Source organism: Dendropsophus ebraccatus, chromosome 7 (assembly GCF_027789765.1).
Source record: "Dendropsophus ebraccatus isolate aDenEbr1 chromosome 7, aDenEbr1.pat, whole genome shotgun sequence".
In the NCBI taxonomy this organism is placed as follows: domain Eukaryota; kingdom Metazoa; phylum Chordata; class Amphibia; order Anura; family Hylidae; genus Dendropsophus; species Dendropsophus ebraccatus.
In genome coordinates this window covers 124,444,429-124,470,360 of record NC_091460.1, presented here as the reverse complement: position 1 = coordinate 124,470,360, position 25,932 = coordinate 124,444,429, and the positions used below count along the sequence as shown (strand labels likewise).

Sequence of the window (25,932 nt, the reverse complement as noted above, 5' to 3'; positions counted from 1 at the left end):
GTCATGTTTTTGTAAGCAAGGACAATCACTTTAAGTACTTAATTGGATATATTCATGTATTTTAATTTATTTTAATTTTTCATGCAACAGCTTGATAAAGGCCCACGTTAGACAATATAGGGCCGAAACGCGTTGCAATAAAGAGTATATGTTTACTATGCCATCTACCTCTGGATGATCCCTGGTTGCACCGCTGTGTGCAAATCTGAATACTCCTGCGCTTATTATGGCTGGTGTGGATTCGACTCTTGGTCCTGTAATCGGCTGATTACACATCTGCATTATCTATAGTATAGTATTATCAATAAAAATGTTGACTTACATAGATTATCTTTTATTGTCTTTACCTTCAAAAGTCATAAACAGATGACAAGGTCAGGTATATAAGATAAAATATCATAATTATGGTGATTGAAATATACAGTGCAATTATACCTGAACTCTTCCCATAATGATACTTATTGAGGTGCCTGTCACTGTCTGACAGTCATCAATTGCATCACGTTGTTTGAATTATTTGAAATTACAGTGGTACCTTGGTTTAAGAGTAACTTGGATTAAGAGAGTTTTGCAGGAAGAGCTCGTAGTTTTTCAAAATTGTAACTTGGTTTAAGAACATTGCTTTGGTTTAAGAGCTCCCTGTACTGGGTGGTAGGTGGAGTGGGGGAGGGGCATGGTCTCCATAACGGGGTCTACAGCCCTGTACACAGACCCAGGAAGTCTCCCTCACCTTCCAAATCATAGCAGATCCACTTCAGGCTGAAGCTTACATCAGAGGACCGGACTGTGGACGTAATCTCTCTATAGCTGTAATCCCTCTCTCCCCGGACAGAGAGTGCTGCATGTATGTGCCCACATCTGCCCTGCTCATTCCTTCATGCTCCCCGCAGTTTCTATCAGCCCTTGTGTTTCACATCCTCTCCATTCCTGCTATAATGCGCCTGCACTTAGACTCAGCTACACACAATGCTGCTATAATGTGCCTTCACTTACACTCAGCTACACACACTGCTGCTATAATGTGCCTGCACTCACACTCAGCTATACACACTGCTGCTATAATGTGCCTGCACTCACACTCAGTCATTCAAACTGCTGTATAGAGAAGTTTCTGTCACCGTCCTCCTTCACAGCTCTGTGATTCTCACTTCCTGATTGGTCCATGCTGAACACACGCCCCTTCACCATTGCTGTCATGTGACCACACAGACCTCTGACAGCAGCCCTGCTTCTCTATTCTAGCCTGTTGTACTACGCTCCTGCATTATGGGGATCTGCACTTCCATCCTGTATCTACAAACTGCTGCTGTTTTTTTTTCCAGTTTTATGCACTTACTATACATTATACTCCACATGCTGATTACTATACTGTACAGTAACTTATAATATCACATATTTAGCTGTTTCTCATTGTTTGTTTCATTTGTGTTACATGTTATTTAGAATTTAAAAATCATTATTTTGGGGGTGTGGAACCAACTGTCTGCATTTCAGTAATTTCTTATGGAAAAATTTGCTTTGGTTTAAGAGAGGATTTGGATTACAAGCACGGAACGAATTATGCTCATAACCCAAGGCACCACTGTATTACGTTTTGGGTTTTTGGTGCAGCAAATATCATGTTCAATGAAAGAAAAAATTATCCCTTGATGATAGATACCTTCAGGTGTTTATAGGTAAACAGAGGTATCAGAAGACACAATGGGGGACATTTACTAAATCGGGCGTTTTCTGCTCCAGGCCTAAAAATGTCCTCGCATCCCCAACGCTTCGCTGATTTATGCAGAGGAGCACTGCCTCTAGATAAATCCTGTGCACACAAGTGTGTGCGCCGAGGAAACCTATGCCAGTTCAGAGGTGGAGTGGGTCTCCTTATCATTTTTCAGCGTGAAAAATGATAAATTAAGCGGACCCAAAGTCCAGTTTTTTTCCAGTCACACTGACAAGACTACTTGTCCTGAAAGGGACTATTGTGGGTTTTTTTATGTTTATTTGTTTTTTAAAGCTAATCAACCCGAACCCAGCTAAGCACACCAAGCCCTCCACTTGCTCTGTCCCTTCTCCAGCAGCTCTCCCTGTAAGCTAACAGACCACAAGTGTATGGAATATGTTTTATTCAGTCCCGCTGACAGACTACTAGTCCTGAAGAGGACTATTGGGTGTTTTTGTAAACTAATCTCCTACCAACAAACCACATTAAGCCCTACAGTTGTTCCACCCCTGCTCTAGCAGCAGGTCTTACAGATCGCAAGTGAATCGAGCATTAGGAGACCACTCTTAGTGCACTGATCCACCCAGCTGTCCTCCCTCTTCATGAATATTAATACAGCACTGTGCAGTGATCGCCGGAAGAATATTCATGAAGAGGGTAGTCCCATCCTCAGTGCACCAAACCACCTAATTTATAAATTAATTGAAGATTAGTGAAAATGGTGCTTAGAATGAAGGTAAGGTACTGATCCAACTACATATAACAAATTTGTTGCCATATAGCTGCAATGCCATTACTTTGTGTCATTGCCATTGCATTGTGTTCTATTCACTGTGTTATTCCATTTGTCTTATTTTATGTTCTGACCCTGTGTAACATGGTATTATGCTGCCACCTAGTGATATAAACTAGTGATGACTAAGGTCCTTATAAAGCACTACATACATTACATTGAGGAAGGAGGTGAGAGGAATGTCTGGTTTCCTCTCCTCCCATAAGCAATGCCTCAACAACCCTGACTGCTTGGTTTTACTACAAGAGATTCTTAAAATCCTTTAAATTCCAGATGCTTGTTTAGTATTATGCGAGGAATTGCAAAATTGCAAGAGGTGCAATGTCCCAGTCCCAGAACCACTGTACCATTGCTGTTCTGTCTCTATGTGGGTCGACACTGAAATGAACCATAGGATAAGTGTTCTGTGGATAGTTAGGTGTCTTCTGCACTCCCACCACTAGGTGTCTCACTGTATTCTCTTTAACTGCATAGCACAGCTAAACATCTAAATGTTAAGGGTTAACAATGTACTTGCATAGACTCATGTTTCCCTCCTGTTTGTTTGCCACCAAATGATAGTTGGCTAGTTAACCAGTCCCTGTCAAGGGTACTTAACAAAAGTCCCTCTTCTCTATAGCAAACCTATTAGAGGTCAGTCTCACAGTCTCCCTGTGTCCTCTACACCAATGAGTTATCTTTCTGGGGTATATATAGAGAAGCTGGAGCAGGCCAAGTGTAGACTATTTCAGTCAGTCAGTTTTTAATACTAGTCAGAGCCAAAATAAGTCTTACCTCCTGAGAGACTTTCCAGGGCCGGACCAGCCAGCCAGGGCTGGCTTCTCTTCTAAAAGCCCTGCAATGTTCACCAGGAGCCTCAAACACGCAGCAGTTTGGAAAGTGCAGGAAAAGCTGAATTACTCTGCTGCAATTCGCTAGGACCTATAGGGTCACCCCAATAGCTAGCTCACCCTTCAGTGGTTCCCGTGTTTCTGGATTGTGTCACTCAGTGCCCTCTATCAGCAAAAGGCGAATCCTCTTAGCTGTGGACACAGGTACTTCTCCTTAAGTCTATCACCACTGAACCAAAGTGGTTAGAGCTCTTTGTAGCCTTATTGTCTGCATAGGTCCTCCTTAAAGCGACTCTGTACCCACAATCTGTCCCCCCCCCCCCCCCAAACCATTTGTACCTTTGGATAGCTGCTTTTAATCCACAATCTGTCCTGGGGTCCGTTCGGCAGATGATGCAGTTATTGCCCTAAAAAACAACTTTTAAACTTGCAGCCCTGTTTCAAACTGCCATGGCCTAGTCCTAGAGTATCTGTGCCCCACAACTTTGCACCACCCCTAGTCCCTTCTCCCCACCCTCTTCATCATTAGGAATGCCACTGGCAGGATTTTTCCTATTCCTCTGCAGTGAACACTGCACAGGTGCCTTCACAATCCAGCCCATGTGCAGTGTTCACACAGCTGATGAATAGGAGAATCTGTGGCTGGAGCATTCCTTATGATAAGGAGGGAGGGCACAGATACTCTAGGCCAAGCCAGTTTGACACAGGGCTGCAAGTTTAAAAGTAGTTTTTTAGGACAATAACTGCATCACCTGCCGAACGAACCCCAGGACAGATCTTGGATTAAAAGGGACAGGGACATGATTGAAACTTTAATATATTTTAATGGCCTAAATAAGGCCTGAACACTTTTTCATAAGAAACTGAACAAAAGAACAAGGGCATACAATCTAAGGCTAGTTACTGGAAGAGGAGGAGATGCTTGAAATGAACTTTCAGCAGTAACTGAATTTAAACCTGCCCGGATAAACATATATCTAATTATCCTAAGATTAAAAAAAAGAAAATAATATAAGGGCGGACTAGTTGGACTAGGTGGTCTTTTCTTCCGGCAATTATTTCTAAAATTCTTATTTTGTCGAAGTTGATCAAGTTCTATTCTCTGATATTCTCTAATGGAAGCTTTATAGTACACCACATGGTATTGTGTTGAGAACCTCAGTGGTGCTTAAGGATGTCTGTTTGTGCAAAGTGACGGGTGGGATTGTCTATTTCTAGCTATCGCTTCCCAGATTGTTCAGATTTCCTTTGCATTGAACATAGTAAAGGGGTTATCCAATGCTACAAAAACATGGCCACTTTCTTTAAGAGACAGCGCCTCTCTTGTCTCCAGTTTGGGTGCAGGTTTTGTAAGTCAGTTCCATTGATGTGAATGGAGCTTAAAGGGGTTATCCAGTGCTACAAAAACATGGCCACTTTTCCCCCTACTGTTGTCTCCAGTTCAGGTGCAGTTTGCCATTAAAGGGGTTATCCAGGGCTACAAAAACATGGCCACTTTTCCCCCTCTCTTGTCTCCAGTTCAGGTGTGGTTTGCAAATAAGCTCCATTTACTTCAATGGAACTGAGTTTCAAAACCCCACCCAAACTGGAGACAACAGTAGGGGGAAAGTGGCCATGTTTTTGTAGCCCTGGATAACCCCTTTAATGGCAAACTGCACCTGAACTGGAGACAAGAGTGCTGTCTCTGGAAGGAAGTGGCCATGTTTTTGTAGCCCTGGATAACCCTTTTAATAATGAGCCTTGTTTATTAAAATACTTTCTTCTTTTGTTCTTTGTTTTTAAGATGGTTAAAATAATCATGACTGAGGGTAAATATGCCAAATGATGAACATGTGAACAAGATAAGACCTAACATGTAATGGTAAATTTTAAAAAATTGTTATTAAAAAAAAAAAAACTCCCTTGTATGGCAAATTTTTGAACACAGTTATTGTGCATTATAATAGCTCAGATGTACTAAACCTTTCTATGTGCAAACTTAGCATAGACAGTCTGTCATCTCTGAAGACTGTGCACTCTGAGGGCCCTATCACACAGAGGGATAATCTGCCAAATCAGGCCAATTCGGCAGATCATCATGTAATAAAGACAACAATCAATCGATGACAATGATCGTTGACTGGTCATGTCTTTAGGTCTTGACCTAAAATCATCGGCTGATGACTGTGTGAAAAAAAACCTATACTCACCTCTCTGTGCTTCCTGTTGTCCGCCAAGCTTCAGCTTGCTCCCTACACTAAGTCATCGGGCCGTGAAATAAGGACTTGTGTTTATGTAGTGTGCCACTACGTGTTTTCTTTTCTCTTATTACACCTTGCAAAGCTGTTTCTTTCTAGTGTCACAGGTTAAGACAGGTTGGCCGCTGTTCCTTACTTCAACCACTAGATGTCACTCTCACACAGCACAGCTGCAGACATCACTTAGGCCTAACTACACTTACACTTCTTTTCTGTAGTAAAAGCTTCCTTTTATACTAACTATTTCCTTAAGCTCAGTTAGTGCCAGGCTACAGGCCAGGCGGGACGTGTGTATAGCTGTTCCTGACACTAGCTGATACTACAGTAGAGCACACTGCAAGTTCAGCTGCTCTCTACTGACAAGTGCTCAGCTTTGTAGGAAGGACACTACAAGCCAGCTCCACCCAGACCGGAGACCTGGGACTGGTACTACCCCAGAGGACGGGTCACCAGACACTGTGGGGCAGAAGGCGGTTAGGTGAGATAACTAGACTCGTCCATACATGAGTATGAGGATTTCTTCAAACACTTCTCAACACTTTACCACATCGCGGCTGAGTACAAAGTATATTAGGCAAAGGCCCTCCTATCTGGTCTCTATCTCCTGTTGTTGTTGTTATCTTCTTCTATCAACTTATCTATCCACCTGTTGAAGCATTGGTATTGACTATTTTTGCACTAAGTACATGAGCAATGTTTTCTAACTGTTTGCACTAAGATCCCCTTTTCAAGTAAAGTCCACCAGTTGTTTAAAGTGGTCATCTCTACCGTCACACCTGCACCTACACTCTGCACCACACATCTGTCCAAACCAAGGTCCAGTTGGCGTGTGTCTGGAGGTGGGTGTTACCGCTGCTGGCCAACGTGACAAAAGCCTCCAAAACAACAAACCCACCAGCAGGCCCAACATCAGTACCAGCACCACGGGTCATGGCATTTAGACCAACTTTTAAAAGATACCAGAATTTTGAACCAGATTTTAGTGCATTTTTTAGTGCAGTGTCACACTCTAGGCTGAACACCTCTGATTTGCAGAGGACATGTCCTTTTTTTTTTTTTTTTAAGAAAAGTGTCTGTAAAGTGTCTAAAATGCACAACATATGTGAGGAAAAGTTCAGTGGGCAATTTTTGGAAAGAATTCTGGAGCAGGCACATTAGTACATCTGAGCCCATGAGTTTAGAATTACTAGATACAAAAATGCAACAAAAAACTCTTTGAAATTAATACAGAAAAATATTGACTATGTAAATATTTATGATCAATTATTTCGGTGACCATGCTGGGATTAGCATTAGAAATGAGAAAGCTTTTTAAGTTCGTTTTGGAAGGTTTGCCAAACTTGAACCTAAATTTCAGACCCGAACCTTAAATGAACAACGTGATTGCAAACAATTGCAAGAGTGTAGCTGTTTTAGTGCAGTTCAAAAATTTGCTCATCTATACTTACCTGTCCACGCTCCTCCGGTATCCTACTCTAGGTCTCCAAAGTCCCCGTAGAGGCCAAAATCCCATTCTGCCAATCACTGACTGAAAAAGGACAGTGCCGCGGCCAGTGATTGGCTGAACAGGCTGTCACACTTCTCTCAAGAGTGCCCATATTATGCTCATAGGAAAATAGCTCTATTTAACCAGACCTTAGTTAACGATTCTCATGCAGACAAGAAATCACGTGGTTTCGAATGTTGTTACGTTAAAAGTAAACAACCTTTTGACTTTTGCACTTTCAGTTTATTTGTTTTTATCAGGAATTCATATAAAAGCAAGAATTTTAACTCAGTAGCAACTGATCGGGATACCTAATAGTATCATGGGCCAAAATCTGCCACTCTCAGTGGTGCCGATTCTGCTGATAGTCCAGTTATGTGTTACTCTATCTACAGCTGAAAAGTTGTGAGTACTATATTCTATTCTTCATCTTGCTGTACAGTAATACAAGTAAATATACAGTATAATTTAAAATCAGGATCACCTATACCTGCTGAGATTAAAGGATATCTTTCTTGTTTTGTTCCAGTGCATTTAAATGGGGGGGGGGGGGATTAAAAATAAACATATAAACTGCCCCTTTTTGTCGCAGAAATCAATAGTACAGGTAGTTTTAAGAAACTTTGTCATTGGGTTCATTAGCAGAAAAATGCATTTTTATAATGAAGAAGCAGCTTAAAGCTCTCCCCCCTGTCTTCATGGTTCTCTTATGGAGAGGGGAGGGGTGGAGGGAGATGAGGCACCAAAACAAGACAACAAAGAGTTCATTTACAACTACATCACCGGGCTAACTCCTCTGAAGTCGGCACTGACCTTTCTGACCTCTGAATACCGGCTTTCACACAGCTCTCACTGTGTAATCCTTTGTTCTCTGCTCTCTGCTGGCGACTGATCTCCCTCCTCCACCCTCCCCTCTCCCCTGTGAGTGGCCCCCCTGTATTACATGGCCCCCTGTGAGTGGTCCCCCTATAGTAAATGTCACCCTGTAAGTGGTCCCCCTATATTACATAGCCCCCTGTGAGTGGTCCCCCTATATTACGTGGCGCCCTTTGAGTGGTTCCCCTATAGTACATGGACGCCTGTGAGTGGTCCCCCGATTGTACTTGGCCCCTGTGCTGCTTCCCCCTATAACAGATGACCCCCTGTGCTGCTGCTGCACCCTATAATAGATGGCCCCCTGTGCGGCTGCCCCCTAAGAGTGGTCGACAAGATGTGCACGACATCTTTAACCTTTCTTGAATTTTTTTTTTCAGCTTTGTATTGATTGCTCCCAATATCCTTCATGCTGGAAATGAGGAGAAAATTATCATCCAGTGTCACGAATGTCCACCTGAAAAGGATTTGTCAGTGAACATCATGGTGAACAGTTTTCCTAAGGATGATAAAAGCCTCAACCAGACAGATACTACGCTAAAGGCTTCCAACAACTATCTGGCAACAGCAAAGATCAAAGTATGAAATAGATAGTATAGACCTTTATTCCTCTATACTGTATATTATACTGTCCCTTTTTTCATTCTTAGGCTATGTTCACGCAACTTTTTTTATGACAACAGCCGTTTGTCATAAAAAATATGTTGCATTGAAGTCAATGCAAGCAGAGGCCGTTCACATAATGTATTGAACTGCGGCCATTGTTTGATACGGCCATGGAAATAATTGACATGTCAATCATTTCCGGCCGTTCTGCATCGATTTCAATGCAGTTAGTCAGTGCAATAATGACCTTTGTTCTAACGCTGTGTGAGCATAGCCTTAACCTGCAGCACAACTGATAACACAATTTCCAAAACTAAAAGTAAGACATTAATGGACACAGAAATCTTGATTCTTCCTTTGTGAGGGGGGGAGGGGTAGGAAAACAGCTTTTTGAGTACAGAAGGAAACTCTTTTGCTTAAAGGGGTTGTCCAGCGAAAATCTTTTTCTTTCAAATCAACTGCTGACAGAACGTTATATAGATTTTTATTTACTTCCATTAAAAAAGTCTTCCTATACCTATTAGCTGCTGTATGTCATGCAGGAAATGTTTTTTTTTTTTCAGTCTGACACAGTGCTCTCTGCTGACATCTCTGGCCGAGACAGGAACTCTGTCTCAGTTTTCTCAGAAATCCTCCCCTGCTCTGGACAGTTCCTGTCTCGGCCAGAGATGTCAGCAGAGAGCACTGTTTGAGACTGAAAATAAAACATTTCCTGCATGACATACAGTGGCTAATAAGTATGGGAAGACTTAAGAATTTTTAATAGAAGTAAATTACAAATCTATGTAACTTTCTGACACCAGTTGATTTGAAAGAAAAAGTTTTTCACTTGACAACCCCTTTAAAAAAAACTATTAGACTTTATTAAAATCTTTTATACTATGTGATGTTTATTGATTTCTGAAAAATGAGAGTTACGCTTTAAGGGGTTGCCTTAAAGACTTTTTTTTATCTATTTTTCAGATTCCTTATGATTACCTTTCTTCTGACAGCAATGAAAAACAATACGTCATTGTTCGCGCCAGTTCACCACAACAATTTGAAATAGAAAAAGTCATCCTTGTTTCCCCTCACACCGGGTATATCTTCATCCAAACAGACAAAACCATCTATACACCAAACCAAAATGGTAATTTAATTATTTATGGAGTTATTTATGATTGTACAAAAATATAATATAAATATTATAAAAATATAAGAGCTGTCGTATACATTTTCTAATTTATTCGTATAACGTAAAGAGTTCAGATAATAGGGATTGTTGGGACAGCTTTGAAGGATCCATTCTAGGGTATGTTCACACAACATTTTTTAAGTAAAAATACAGACGTTTTTTCATAATTCTGGCTGTAAATAATGACCATGCTCGATATTCATCCCCGTTATTATCAAAACTATGGCCGTATTTTTACCTCAAAATCGTTATGTGAGCACTTTCCCATATAGTAAAAAAAAACAAAAAACAAAATGTAATTCCAAATATATCTGCATGGCGAATGACAAGACACTCAATGACAAGACTATCTGCATGGTGAATGACAAGACATTCTATGGCCGTGTTCCCACATCTTTTTTTTCGTCCGTTTGAGTCTAAATAACGTCGGTTATTTCAAAATGACGATCACTTTTGTATAAATGATGGACGTCATTTTGATATAACAGCTGTTATTTAAACTGAAACCACCAAAAAAAGATCTCGTGGGAACATAGCCTATGTTCTGTATGTGTTCACTGTATACAATATTAATATCTTCTGGTATGAGAGGCTGTATAGTGTGGACATGAAAGTGTCTGGGTTTGGCAGCTTCTCTGAACTCGAACACTCAGCATTTAACTCCCCGTCTCTGGAGAAGTTGGATGCCATAGGCTTTATCCATGTTTTCAAGGCAGACCTTGGGCTGCATCCACCTTCCTCAGATGCGGAGAGGTAAATGCAGAGTGTTTGGGTTGATAGTAACATAGTTAATAAGGTTGAAAGAAGACAAGAGTTCAACCTAGGGAAACCCTGCTGTGTTGATCCAGAGGAAGGCATAAAACCCCTATGAAACCCTTACACTTTCAAGAAGTGCACTCAACACTAATGTGAACAGAGCCTTACTGATCACTATGTAGAGATATATCAGGCTGCATTTATATCAAATGGTTGTGGTCTTTAATAACAGAAGTCGTCTTTCCAAGACAAAATCTAGAATGAGGCTTTCTTTACGAATTGTTTTTAGTAAACTACAGGATTTTCTCCACCGACCAAAATTTGGATCCAATGGAACAAGAAGTCATCACGTTATTTCAGGTATGAGAAATTGTAAAAACCAAAAGAACGGTGGGTCCCAGGGCCCAGAACTGGGTGATGTAGGCTATAGGTGTATGACCACATGATGGGGGGTGTAGGACAGGCCTGTGTTAGAGAGGGAAGGGGCAAGTAAAATAGAGTAGGGCAAAGCAAAGTAGGAAATGACTATTGATTAGGGAATTGATTAAGGACATTTGTTAACATCTTGCATATGAATGCACCTACAATGGAAAAAGGAAACCAAATAATAATCTCACCACCTGTAGGCTATGTTCGCACAACAATTTTATTCGTAAAATAACGGTTGCAAAATTAATTTAAAATAACGGAGTTCAGTGAACCCCATTGAAGTTAATGCAAAGAACTGCCGACAGATCAAACATTTGTATTCAATACCAGCCATTGTTCTTAGCGGCTGTCAAATTAGTGGTTCAGGGCATTTTATTCGCCGCCGTTATTTAGCAAACAACGGCCAATATTTGAGTTGTTCACACACAGTTTGATCAACAGTTATTTCACCGTCCTTTAATTTCTTCCTGCATAAGGACGTGCCGGCATGTCCTGCGGCGGGTGAGGGGAGTTCAAAGAGGGGGAGCTGCTCTGTAGCACAAGGTTCCTGGCTGCTATCAGCCGCACCCGGCTAATTAACTATTTAGATGCAGCTGTCAAAGCGATGCAATCATGGAGGGGTGGTACTTTCATCTTACCCGGCCGGGCCGCAGCTTGGCAATGACGTTGATACCGGCTCCAGCAGCTCATTGTAATCCACCACTGATCTAATTGATCAGTGCTTCTTTTCTTTACAACTTCACTGCTGATTACCCGTTTCACGGCATATTTTATGGAACGATCAAGTCTGTCACTGCAAATTTCAAAAATAAGAGCTCATGTGAGTATGTAGGTCAAAAAATACAAGTGCTATGGTCTTTTAAACACGAGGAGATAAAAACAAAAATGCAAAAACGAAAAGTGGCCCGGGAGGGGAGGGGTTAAGCAAAGTTAATTTTAAATTAAAAAACAGGCTATGTTGCCACTTCGGAAACATATGGGGTGGGGGAATCCAGCCATCTTGTTAAATGGACGTCCGCTAATAATGATCATGTTCTTTATTAGCGTCCATCTATTTAATCAGAGGGTAGGTAGCGTGTTCAGTATTGTGTGGGCTAAACTCAGTCCTACCGATTGGTGGACTATATCTTCTGCCTAAAATGTTATTATTAACACGTTATAAGTAGTTTTTCACTCATTTATAGAACCCCAATGGAGTAATTGTTCATAGGGAAGACAAGAGGATTTTTAAAGGGATAGTAGCAGTCATGTGGAAGATTCCAGAATTGGTCACGTAAGTTTCTTTGCTATTTTTAGCAACTTTGCACCAAGTGGAAATATATGTGATAAAAGTGTCAAAACATGAAGCATATAACCAATTTATGTTCAAATTCTGTAGTTATGAAATCTATTACAATATACAATTTGACCTGCAAGACCTTTTTTATGTTACAATCCTGTTCCACTGTTGGTGTTTATATGACAGCAGCAGTGACATGCACAATGCATAGTTTGTCATACATGTTGTCATACATACGTTGGGTATGGTCACCTTATACAGTGGGGGAGCTCAAAAAACGGCCACATCCCCACCATATGCGGCGACCACTATTAGAAATAAATAAAAATCAATTCACCTGTGACCTGTTCCCGGCAGCTGCGTGTCTTCCGTCATGTTTCTGGCGTAGGCAGTGTGATGCAGAGACACTGCCTGTGCCGGAGATCTCCGAAGCTCTTCTGGCAGTCAAGCGTCTCATCGGAGAAGCTCAGAGACGCTCGGCTGCCGTGAGAGCTTCGGGAGAATGACAGAGGTGCCGGAAGTCCCCGAAGCCTTTGTCATTCTCCTGAAGCTCACCTGGCAGACAGGCGTCTCTAAGCTTCTCCGATGAGATGCTCGGCTGCCGGGAGCCTCGGGGACCTCCACCACAGGCAGTGTCTCTGCATCACACTGCCTGTGCCAGGAACATGATGGGAGACGCACGGCTGCCAGAAACGGGTGACAGGTGAGTTGATTGTTGTTGTTGTTTTTTTCAACTGCAGTTAATCCCTGCCTGACCGCAGCAGGGCTCCAGCTAGTAAATCCTGCTGCGGTCAGGCAGGGGTTAACATTTTCTGCGTATAAGACGAGCCCCTTAAAAATCTTCTTAAAAGTCGTCTTATACGCCGGAAAATATGGTATGTATTTATTTATTATTTTTTTATTACTATTATTTCTATTTTCAGCTTTGGGACATGGAAAATTATTGCAAAATTTAGCCATGCACAACAGAAAGAATATACCACACAGTTCGAAGTGCAAGAATATGGTGAGCTTTTATCAAGTTGTTCGGTAATAAAGCATGACTCGACCAGCTGAAATGTATATTTTTTGCTTTCGTAAACTGTTTTTAGTGTGCATCCACAGATACCACTTCCGCAGCGAATTTTCACACTGGAATATGCGGTACAGTTATTCCCTATGGCCTCTGCATTGTTAACTAACCATCTACCGGACGTTTGAAGAAATTCATACCTCACCTGCCCGCCCTCCAGCTTGCTTCTCCGGCTCCCTGGTCAAAGACGATGCTCAGCCAATCAGTGCGCTATTCTGCCAGCTGTGGCTATTGAATTTGGCTGGAAATATAGGGGGAGATTTATCAAACATGGTGTAAAGTGAAACTGGCTCAGTTGCCCCTAGCAACCAATCAGATTCCACCTTTCATTTTCCAAAGAGTCTGTGAGGAATGAAAGGTGGAATCTGATTGGTTGCTAGGGGCAACTGAGCCAGTGTCACTTTACACCATGTTTGATAAATCTCCTCCATAATGTCTGTAGGGGTAAGGGTACTATTGCCGATTATCGCTCCATGTAATAAATACAACCATCAGCCGACTGCGGTCAGCTTCTCCCCAAGTCCCGCGCGCACTAGCTTCAAAGCGGCCTGTCAGCTGACAGGCTGCTCTGAAGCTAGAGCGCGCCGGACCTGGGGAGAAGCGGACAGCAGGAGCAGCCCTGGAGCGTAGATAGGTAAAGTATACAGTTTAAGCAAGGGCTGCAAGTTAAACGACTATCGGGCTGTGTAATAGGCCCAGTAAACGAGCACCGATCTACAGTAGCAGATCGGCACTCGTTTTCAGTTGTTATCCGGCCCCTATCAGGCCTGTCTAATAGAACCCTAAGTCAATTGTGTTTTAGCTTGTCTGATACTTGCTGAGATAAGTGCTACCCTTAAAGGGGTTATTTTTTTTTTCTTTCAAATCAACTGGTTTCGGAAATTTATATAAATTTTAATTTACTTCTCAAGTCTTCCAGTTCTTATCTGCTGTTGTAAGGAAGCTGCAGGAAGTGGTGTATTCTTTCCAGCCTGACACAGTGCTCTGTGCTGCCACCTCTGTCCGTGACAGGAACTGTCCAGAGCAAATCCCCATAGAAAACCTCTCCTGAATTGGGCAGTTCCTGTTCCTGGATAGAGGTAGCAGCAGAGAGCACTGTGTCAGTCTGGAAAGAATATATCACTTACTGCTGCAACTAATAAGTACTGGAAGACTGGAGATTTTTAAATAGAAGTAAATTTCAAATCTGTATAACTTTCTGATGCCAGTTGATTTGAAAGAAAAAAAGAATGCTGGAGTCCCCCTTTAAGTAGCTTATGGCCTTCTTCTTACTGAAATAAACATGCATAGTTGGCCAGTGAAAGCATGAATGTATGCGGGTTTGGGGCCTAGATAAGCTTGTATAAAACTTGCTTTTTAAATTGTTTGCTGATTTTTTTTTTTACCATATTAATAGTTTTTTTTTTTTTATGTTTTAGTGATTCCAACTTTCAATGTTGAGCTAGAAACAGAAAAAAAGTTTTTTTATTACAGGGAGAATAAACTGGTTGTAAATATTAAAGCCAGGTAAGAATGGCTTTCATCATCATCATCATCATCATCATTATTATTATTATGATTATTTCTGGGGGTATGTGCTGTGTAAATCATTTCCTATCTTTTTTTTTACCTTACTTTAGGTATCTGTTCGGTCAGAATGTAAATGGTTATGCTATTGTCACATTTGTATTGTTCAAAGACACATTGAAGACCTTACATGGATCTACGAAAAGAGTGGAGGTACAGTGAATTAAAGAGGTTTTTAAAGATAAAGAATAACTTGTCCCCTATCAACAGGACAGGAGACAAGTAACAGATCGCAGGGGTCCAACCTCCGTACCCCCAGACGATCTTCTTTGTTTTTAATAGAGCTGCAGGTACCGCACGTGACCCGCGGCTCTTTTCGTTCCTATGGAGCCACTGGAAAGAGCAGAGTGATGCGAGTACAGCACTAATAGGGCTCTATGCAAAACAAAAGAGCCACGGGCCAATACATTGCCAGGGGGTACAGAGGTCGGACTTCCCATGATCTCTTACTTGTCCCCTATCCTGTGAATAAAGGACAAGTTACTTTATCTCGACACATAGCTTACCAGGGCAAGTGCCGGGGCCCACAACGCTTCTAGGGGCCCTGAGAGGGAGAGGAGCCAGGTGTTCTAATGTTCAGCCCCCTCACTGTAGTGCAGGGTGAGCAGGCTGAACATCAGAAGACACAGGAGATAGAGCAGGACCTGCAGAGAGAGAGAGAGAGAAAAGGGTGAAGGACCTGATCACATGATACGAAGGTCCTCAACCTTAGAGTGTGGAGAGCAATCCAACAGAGAGGAAGAGGGAGAAGACTGAGCTGTAAGTGCTGTCAGTGTCAATCAGTCTGTGTCAGTCAGTCAGTGTGTCAGTCAGTCAATCAGTCAAGTTTCAGACAGTCAGTGTCTGTCAATAATGTGTGATTGTGTATGTAAGTGATGTCTCAAGTGATTGTGCATAGTGTGTGGACGATGGGTGCATAGTGGATAGATGGGGGGGGCCTGCTGAGGCAAAAACTTGGAGCCGGCCCTGAATACGCCTTCATTGTTTTTGAGGATTTTTTTGTTAGTTTTTTTCTGGTGAGAAAAAAAAGGAAGCAATAGTTCGGCAGGGAGACACATCTATTCATACCCCCCCCCCCCCTTCCCACCTTCCCCCCATACCAAAATACCTTTCTCACAGACTCCTACTTCTAAAATAGGAACCACTTTAACCTAAATCTATTCATTTATAATGACAATAAATACTACATAAGTTTTAGGGTTGCACCTCCCAAAACCATGGCCCCCCCCCGCTTCACTTGGTACTATGAGGATTTCCTTTTTTTTTCTTGCAGATAAATGATGGAAAAGGAAGCGTCGCTCTTGAAAGAGAACAGCTCTTGGAAGCCGTCACAAATGAAAATGAGCTCCTGGGACAATACATTTATGCAAATGTGACAGTCTTTTCATCAGGTAAACATTTTCATCCAGTAATCCATTGATATTAGCGTAATGATTTGTATTCTCAGTACAAATACATCTACATCTAATCGTATAAGTCAGAACCCTTGGTGTATATGTATGAGGCCACTGGTTTATGGATAATGATGAAATCAAGCAGAGAGATGATCATTGGCAGATGAAGAATACGGCACTTCCTGTGTTTGGTCTCTTTTTTTTTTTTTTTTCAAAGACTCCAAGTCACAGGAAGTCCTGGTCATCTGCACGCTCACAGAAAAGTCAGTCATGTGATTGATGGACACCTTGAGCTCTGTACTGACTGGGACTTCATGTGCTTAGTCCAACCAGCACAAGACTATAAAGCTGCCTTCAGGAGACTTGACCTAAGTATAGCTTTGTTTTACAGCTCGATAATATATATATATATATATATATATATATATATATATATATATATCTACTGTTGGTTTACTTTTGATTTTGAAAGTTTTCAAAAAGTTGTTTTAACAACAGTTACACCTTAGGGCAAAGAGCAGTTTACAAAGAGCTTTTTTTTTAGTCTGGAGGACTTGTCATGTACCTGCATAACTTTGAATGGCTGATTTCAATGAGAACTGTTTAAAGGAGTACTCAAGAGGGGAAAAGCTGTTTTCAAATAAACTGGTGCCAGAAAGCTTATATAAATTTGTAATTTACTTTTTTTTTAAAAAACTGGAAGACTACCATTACTTATTAGCTGCTAAATGTTCTGCAGAAAGTGGTGTATTCTTTCCAGTCTGACACAGCGCTCTCTGCTGCCACCTTTGTCCAAATGAGTGGCAAACCTCATAGAAATTCTCTTCTGCTCTGGACAATTCCTGGCCACGAAACAGTTGGCAGCAGAGAGCATTGTCTCAGGCTGGAAAGCAAGCCCCCAGGTGTAGCGAAGGGAGCCCATAACTGGGCTAGTATGAGAAGCATATAAGGGGTTAATGAGCACTGGCAAGAGATATCAGGAGAAGTAGGGCAAATGGCGTGGTGCAGTGGGAGAACTATGTGAAGGATATAAGGTGGAGCTAAGATACAGGTGGTCAGTGTGGAGCTGGACAGTGCAATTTGCCCGCCCAACCTTAAGTATACTGTTTATCCTGTAGGGAATGTGTTAATAGCAGCGGCAGGAGCGGGAAGGGCATTTGGAGAAACATGTGGTGTTATAGGGGTACTCCAGCAGGGGGGCACTTTTTTGCTGGGACCGGGGAGGAAGGGGCCAAGGGAAAAGACGTAGACTCACCTCCCCGGTTCCAGCGGCGGGTCCCGCATTGCGGCGCTCCCATGCCTGGCTCCCGTCCACTCAGGACGTCTCAGGTCCGCTCAGCCAGTCAGTGAAGGAGGCGGGATCTGAGTGTATTTGAAACGGATCCCGCCTCCTTCACTGAGTGGCTGAGGGGACCTGAGATGTCACGTCTCGGGCCCGCGTCAGACACCTGGAAGCTGCCGGGAACCGGGCACCAGAGCGCCGAGATGCGGGACCCGCCGCAAATAGAAGAAAATTACAAATCTGTATAACTTTCTGTTTTTAACCATAAAAATGGCTGTTTGTGGCACAGCCTTCTTTCTTGAGAAAAATACCAAAGGGGAGATTTATCAAACATGGCGTAAAGTGAAACTGGCTCAGTTGCCCCTAGCAACCAATTAGATTCCACCTTTCATTCCTCACGGACTCTTTGGAAAATAAAAGGTGGAATCTGATTGGTTGCTAGGGGCAACTGAGCCAGTTTCACTTTACACCATGTTTGATAAATCTCCCCCCAAATGTCTATAAAACCATATTAAGTCCTTGATTAATTTTTTTCCAGATGGTGATTATGTTACAGCACACAAAACCAACATCAAGATTGTGTCCTCACCGTATATTATTGCATTTACTAGGACCCCTTCTTATTTCAAACCTGGCAATCCATTTAAATTAACGGTAAGAATTTGTAATGGAGGAAATAATAATAATATTGTGTATTGATTTAGCTTCAGATTCAGGTGCTGGTTTATGTTTTTATGTGATAATAAATAAGAGTACGACTGCTGGAACCCCCGCCAATCATGAGAATCGTATTCTGAGTTTTTGAATAAATGGTGGTTCTGTATGCATACTGATTCTCTTATGTTGGCTTTACATGGGGGGGGGGTGACGATCGGAGCGGCGGCGGTGGCGATCGGAGCGGCGGCGGGGGTGACAATTGGAGCAGCGGTGGGGGTGGCGATCGGAGCGGAAGCGGAAGGGTGGCGATCGGAGCGGAGGTGGCGATCGGTGGGGGCGGCGGCGGAGGGGGTGCTGATCAGAGCGGCGGGGGTGGCGATCGGGGCGGCAGCGGCGGGGGTGCCGATCGGAGCGGCGGGAGTGGCGATCGGGACGGCAGCGGCGGGGGTGCCGATCGGGGAGGCGCAGAGGGCTGCGGTTGAGCGGGGGGGGGCGGGCTGCGGGTAGGCCGGTCTGCGGGCGCGCGATCACAAAATGATCGCAAAATGATTTTTCCATATGATATATCATGCCGTCTAAACGCTGATCGTTATAAAAAAAAATAGTTACTTCGAAATCGTTAATCGTGCGATCGGCCAATAATCGTCTCGTGTAAACTTAGCATTAGGGTCCATTTACACAGAAAGATTATCTGACAGATTATCTGCCAAAGATTTGAAGCCAAAGCCAGAAATGGATTTGAAAAGAGGAGAAATCTCAGGCTTTCATGTATGACCTGATCTTTGTTTATAGTCTGTTCCTGGTTTTGGCTTCAAATCTTTGGCAGATAATCTGTCAGATAATCTTTCTGTGTAATAGGGCCCTTAGGGTGCGCTCACACATACAGGATCCGTAGCACATTTGACTGAATAACTGAACACAGCATCTAATCTGCTGCGGATCTTGTTTGTTTGAACGCACCCTTATTTAGGCCATGTTCACACAACTTAAATTTTGTATTAATTACGGCCGTTGTTGCTGATTTGCAACAACGGCCGTGATTAGTATAAAACTTACATGCACTGCATTCTGAGGGAATCCCGGCCGGAGTGTATACACACAGTATATGTCACAGAACAGAACGGCCGGTGTCATATGCCGTGTGAACCCAGCCTTACTAAGGAACTGCTCAAGATAGCTGAGTGCTTTACTTCGCTATCTTTGGCAATCTTATGCCCCTATTACACAGGGCTTTAGTCGCTGACTGAGAGGAGCAAACAAGCTCTTCTTTCCCCGCTCACTGCCGGCGCTATTACACGCATTGGCAGCAAGCAGGTGAGTACAGGTGGAGCCGGAGGGAACTGCGGGGGGCTGCCCGGGTGATCGCTAGATTGTCCGGGCAGCCTATAGAGGATAGCGGAGTTCTGCTGCCCCCACTCCCACTCCATGGAGCAGCGGCAGCATATGGCTGCTATCAGAATCAATTGTCTTTCCACAATTCTCTGGGCCGCCGCCCCTGACGCTCCGCCCAGTCCTGACGCTCCTCCCAGTCCTGACGCTCCTGGTCTCAAGTGGACACTGGCCCCCACATGCAGGGGGCTGGCGCTGCTGTTTCTTCAGCCCCGCAAGGTGCCTCACGTGTCTGCGCTCCTGCGTCCTTGCTGCCGGCTCATGTGCCACTCCTCTGTGATTTAAAGGGACAGTGCATCCTGATTGTTAGTGTGCACCAAACACCTCCCTATAAATTCCAGCCCTGCCCTGACCCTAGTGTTGGAGCCTCTGCATGCTTCCCACAGTGTATGGATCCAGCTTTCCATGACCCCTGCCCGTGACTCCTGCCGTCTACAGTTCCAGCCGTGAGTCCTGCTGTGTCCCAGTTGCCTGTGGTTCCTGACGGGAGTCCTGCTGTGGACCTGGCTACCTAAGTTTCTCCAGCTGCACCTATCCCTCCACTGTTAGCAAGCCTAGCCAGGGTTAGCTACCTGGGGCCTGCCGCAGCATGTCCATCCTGCCTTGCAGCGGGCACTGGTGAAGACCAGTGGCCGCTTAGACTCCGCTCCCTGGTGTGGCTTACGCCATTATTAGCGGTGGTACAGCGGCCTTTTTAACCCATAGCTGCACCAGGACGTTACTGAACGTCCTCGTGCCGCTATGGGAGTTCAGAGGGGGGTCGCGCGGCGACCCCCCTCTGAACTGCCGCGATCCCGGGTGCCACATGTAGCTCGGGATCGCGGCTATTAGCGGGCACTGTCCGATCGCCGTGCCCGCTAATTAAGTACTTAGAAGCAGCTGTCAAAGTTGACAGCTGCTTCTAAATACTTGCTAATCTCCATACCTGGTGGTCTAGTGGGGGGATCGCCCCCCTGCGGCGCGATTGCGCGGGGGGGGCGATCCTCGCATCCATCCCGGGCCGGGGTCTGCGCCGTAATGGCGCTGATCCCGGCTCGGTATTCTATTGCTTTTGGCTGCAGAGTGCATATACTAGAAGTCCCCCAGGGGGGCTTCTAGTATATGTGTAAAGTAAAAGAAAAATGTATTTTTAATAACACAAAATCCCCTCCCCTAATAAAAGTCTGAATCACCCCCTTTCCCCATTTTATAAATAAAAATAAATAAATAAATTAATAAACAAAAATGTTTGCTATCGCCGCGTGCGTAATCGCCCGAACTATTAATTAATCACATTCCTGATCTCACACGGTAAATTGCGCATTTTTGGTCGCTTCAAATCCAGAATAATTGTAATAAAAAGCGATCAAAAAGTCATATATGCACAATCAAGGTACCGATAGAAAGATCACATCATGGCGCAAAAAATGACACCTCACACAGCCCCATAGACCAAAGGATAAAAGCGCTATAAGCCTGGGAATGGAGCTATTTTAAGGAACATATATTTTCTTTAAAAGGTTTTAATTTTTTACAAGCCATCAAATCAAATAAAAGTTATACATGTTACATATCGTTGTAATCGTAACAACTTAAGAAACATATATAACGAGTCAGGTTTCCCGGCACATTTTAGGCAAAAATTACATCTGCCATAGCAAAGTACAATTAGTTGCGCAAAAAATAAGGGCTCATTTGGGTCTCTAGGTGGAAAAATGCAGGCGCTATGGCCTTATATACACGAGGAGGGAAAAACGAAAACGCAAAAATGAAAACTGGCTGTGTCCCCTAAGGGTTAAAAATGGATGTAACTGTGTGATTGGTTGCTATGGGCAACTACTCCGCTGGTCTTTTACACAAGGTTTGATAAATCTCCATACACACACACACATATATATATATATATATATATATATATATATATATATCTCTGGGCCGTGACACTGACTATAATTTTATTCAACAGGTTTCTGTTAAAAACCCTGACATGACTCCGGCAGCAAATGTTCCTGTACTTTGTGGAAAAGATAAAGGACGTTCAACGCAGGAAGGATTGGCACAGCTGAACATTAATACACAAGGCAGCCAAAAAGAGTTAACACTAACTGTAAGTTTTATTATTTAGAGCTATTAAACATATGAATCATTGTGATTTTTAACACCCCTCCATTATTTTTGGTGAAAAATCTTAAGGTCAGAGTTTCAGACTAAAATTCCACTCTTTTAATACACTGCAATGGCATGGAGCATGGAGGACACTTGGGGGGGGGGGGTTATGAAGACCGGCGTACAAGTACCGGTCTCATATAAGGCCCCCCCTGTTTTCCCCGGCAGGATTTGAATCCCGCCAGCCGGGCACCCGAATCTGCACCCAGCGTACTGCTTCCAGCAGGTGTAGATTTGGATCATGATAAATGATGCACCAGCGGACCCACGCCTCCTCCCAGCCTTGTCAGCCCCCCCCCAAGCTCCCCCAGCCCACCCATGGGGCGAGTGAGGTGTACGGCAGGCGTATGCCAGGGAGAAGGGGCGAATCTGCACCTTCTCCCTGGCATACGCCTCAGGCGGAACATTCATAAATGTCCCCTTTAGTGACATGAATGTCGTATTCCTCCATATGTAGCCATCATATAGAAGGAATCGCTGTTCGAGGTGCACTGACAGAACTGGGGGAGCAAGGCAGGTGGTCCTTCACATTGGCTCTCATTGTACAGGAATTTATTAGCTTTTATTGGAAAGTGGACAGCCCCTTTGATTATAGCTATGATATTAAGTATACAGCCAGATCTACAATCAGACTTTGCTTCTTTTTTTTTAAGAAATAAAAGATTAACATTCAATGCAAAGGTGTTCATAGTCTTTTATGTTATTGTTATGTTTCCTGTCAGATTTAGGTTACATTTACACTGAGGAAGGAAATCCCCACGCCCTATACATAACATTAAGACAGTGAGGCAGGTGGGATTCCAAGCTGAGTCCACGGTGGGGATTCCGCTCAGAATTTCCACTTGTTTTCCGCAGTGTGAATGCACCCTTACATAAGAACCCATGTGTCCACAACACTATAAACAGTAGTTTAATTGAGGGTGCGGTCACACGTACAGGATCTGCAGCAGATTTGATGGCGCAGATTTGAATCTGCAGCAGATCCACAACAGATTTGATGGCCCAGATCTGCAACTTCAAATCTGCTGCAGATCCTGTATCTGTGAACGCACCCTCAAAAGTTACATGATTAATGCTGCATACTACTGCATACTGTTAAGTAATGATTATTTTTATTATTATTATTAATATTATTATTATGACTATTTAAAGGGGTAGTGCGGCGCTAAAAAATTATTCACAGAATAACACACATTACAAAGTTATACAACTTTGTAATGTATGTTATGTCTGTGAATCGCCCCCTTCCCCGTGTCCCACCACCCCCGCCCGTGTACCCGGAAGTGTGTGGTGCATTATACATTACCTCATCCGTGTCGAGGGCCGTCCGCCATCTTGTGCGAAACGTCATCTTGTATAACTTTGGAATGTGTGCTATTCTGTGAATAATTTTTTTAGCGTCGCACTACCCCTTTAATGTAAGGGTTTTTTTTATCGACATTTTAACCTATTTGTACAAAATATTTATTTATTTATTTTAGGTCAAAACTGCTGATAAAGACCTTGAAGATGAACAACAGGCTAATGTAACAATGACTGCAAAAGCATATCAACCTATGTGGAAACAAAACTACCTCCATATAGATAGTGAGATTGCGGATGATGGCGTCAGTATTAATTTAAACATAAAAGCAGAAGACAGTTTAAAAGAAAAAGTGAAATACTTCACCATTCTGGTAAGGAAATTCTCTGATATTCTGCTAACAGACCTAAACCTGACATTTCCATCTCTGTTTCTGGCACTGCTACAACCTCTAAGCAGGGTGTCTGCTGTTTTGGAGTTATGCTAGATTTTTCTTTAATACCCTATATCCAGTCACTTGCACTCTTATCATGTGCACCTTATAAACATCTCCTTTCCTTATACCTAGGGCTAGTTCACACGCCATTGTCTCCACTCATGTAAAACCGTTGGAATCCCGCCAGCCTCCATGTCATACAGGCAGTCTACGAAATGGCTCGCGCGCCTCCTCTCTCCCCACCTCTCTGTTCGGAAGAATTGACATGTCAATTCTTCTGAGCGGAGAGGCACGGAGAGAGGAGTCGCATGAGCCTCCCATAGACTGCCTGTATGACATGGAGGCTGGTGGGATTCCACTGATTTTACTCCGTGTGAACTGGCCCTTACACTCACCGTTACTATGATTTTTTTCTTATCATGATTACCTCAACTCTTTACTAATGGTCCTTCCCTTCTCTAAGCTCTCCCTCTCCAGTCCATCCTAACTGCAGCAGGCATGCTCATCTTCCTCTCCAACCATTTCACTGATGCCTCCTCCTTCTGTCAGTCACTACAAGGGTTACCCATGAAATTCACACTACAGTACAAAATCCTTACACTCAATCACAAAGCTCCCTAGAGTGCTATACCCCTCTGCACCTTCTTTCTCATCTCTGTCTACCATCCTACACGGTCTCTATGTTCTTCTAACAATTTAAAATTAATTTTCCATAATCCGAACTTCTCATTCCCATCTCCAAAGACTATGCTTTACTGCACCAGTTCTTTAGAATGCGATACCCAAAACGCTTGGGCTACATTCACACACTGTGAAATCAGGAGCGGATTAACGTTTCCATAGGCCTTGTGATATTAACCAAGCTTGTGCCCGCCCCACCCCACTGTAACTATGGCAGCACTAGCATGATGCTCAAATTATGGGATAGATAATGTCATGTTTACAAAGTACCTATGAAGTTTTCTAAAAAATGATTATCAGACAGCACCGGCGGGACAGTCCTGATTTTGGGGTGATCTTGAGACAGCCCCTATGTGTCCGTCAGCAGTGTCAGCATGGGGAGCTGCCAGCGGTTACTGACAGGGGCCTTTTCACAGTGAGCGCTCCTGAGGAGGACAGGCCTTTTTTCTTATTAGTCTGTGGAAAATAAAGAAAAAGATTTAGTTAACAATAATTTTGTGTGCATAGTCACTACTGTCACAATTTTTTTTAAATCAACAGGGGTTGTGATTGCAAGCAATTTTGCTATATACTCTCTTTTTAAAGTGACACTGTTACCCCCTTTTAGCATTATGACTTCTCTACACAAGTGTAAAGGGTAAATTTTGCGCCACCATAGCCCCGACCTCTCTGTGCCATTAACGGCCCTGACCCTCAGCGGCCATTGGAAGGACCGGCCTAAAGGTCTAGGCGCCACTAGGTCGGCCCACGCCAGTGGCTGCGATTATGTCATGGAGGGGGGCAGGCTACGGTGATGCTGTGGGTGGGGCTAAGTGGCTCTTTGCCCGCGAAGCCCAGCCCAGGTAGCACAATTCCCACAGATGATAAAAGATCACTTTTTACTGGTACAAGCACCAAGAAATATGATATAAAATAAGGTATGAAAACTTGGCAGCTTGATAAATCTCTCTAAACGTTTATAATTTAACATTGGTCAAACAAATATAAACAATGGAAAATATTGGTATATTGGTATATTTACGTTTTTATTCATCTTAACAAATAGAAATATTTACAGTTTTCAGTACAAAAACATACTATTTCATTATGTCTATATTTATAAACAAAGATGGCGGCAATTTCTAATCTGACATTTTTCATCTACAAGGTTACAAGTAGAGGAAGATTTTTGCAGACGATATTTCATGAGAGGGGTGAAGGAGAAGTTGTCTCTGCAGTAAGGATGGCTGTGACACCAGACATGCTACCTTCTTTCAGAATTGTGGCTTATTACTATCTATTTCATGAAGGAAAACTTTTTGAATTAGTCTCTGATTCTGTCTGGCTTAATATGAAAAGAACCTGCAAGGGCACTGTAAGTAATATGTTGGTGAACTGCAAATTCAGAGACTATACTATACTGAGTAAATGTATGCTGAGCGAATTAAAGCAGTTTTCTATCATTATATGTAACCATGTTATTGCATCAAAATCGGATACCTCCCTGAGATGTCAAAGATTGTATGAATCCGATTCACAATACTGTAGTGCAGACGCCTTAGGTTCTAATACATTGTGTATAGAGAAGAGCCAACTTATAGTAAGTTCGGGTTCGCTCCATGCCGAATGCTTTGCTGAGGAAGTTGGATGCAGCCCAAGGGAGTCTAGGAAAACATGGAGCCATCCTATGGCTGTATCCACGTTTTCCATAACTCACTAGGGCTGCATCCGTCTCCTCCAGCTCATCTCTAGTTGTGACATATCATACAGACGCACCAATAGGTGGCATAGCTAGGAGCCCCATAGCAAAATCTTTTAAGTGCCCCCCTCCTCTACGCACAACACAAAGCACTA

The 25,932-nt window shown here is 43.1% G+C and overlaps 1 protein-coding gene across 2 annotated transcripts in view; it reads left to right on the top strand.

The window, feature by feature from the left end:
• The first annotated feature begins 7,366 nt into the window (after positions 1-7,366).
• The window catches only part of LOC138797758 (A.superbus venom factor 1-like), a 61,667-nt gene continuing 43,101 nt past the window's right edge, over positions 7,367-25,932 (top strand). For both annotated transcript variants that reach the window (XM_069978362.1, XM_069978363.1), the window contains exons 1-13: positions 7,367-7,462; positions 8,311-8,509; positions 9,500-9,665; positions 10,756-10,826; positions 12,080-12,168; positions 13,098-13,180; positions 14,665-14,752; positions 14,866-14,965; positions 16,086-16,203; positions 18,027-18,142; positions 21,480-21,620; positions 23,161-23,355; positions 25,247-25,453. In XM_069978362.1, coding sequence (XP_069834463.1) covers positions 7,380-7,462; positions 8,311-8,509; positions 9,500-9,665; positions 10,756-10,826; positions 12,080-12,168; positions 13,098-13,180; positions 14,665-14,752; positions 14,866-14,965; positions 16,086-16,203; positions 18,027-18,142; positions 21,480-21,620; positions 23,161-23,355; positions 25,247-25,453 — 1,656 coding nt within the window. In that variant the 5' untranslated portion in view covers positions 7,367-7,379. The remainder of the gene's footprint in view (positions 7,463-8,310; positions 8,510-9,499; positions 9,666-10,755; positions 10,827-12,079; positions 12,169-13,097; positions 13,181-14,664; positions 14,753-14,865; positions 14,966-16,085; positions 16,204-18,026; positions 18,143-21,479; positions 21,621-23,160; positions 23,356-25,246; positions 25,454-25,932) is intronic.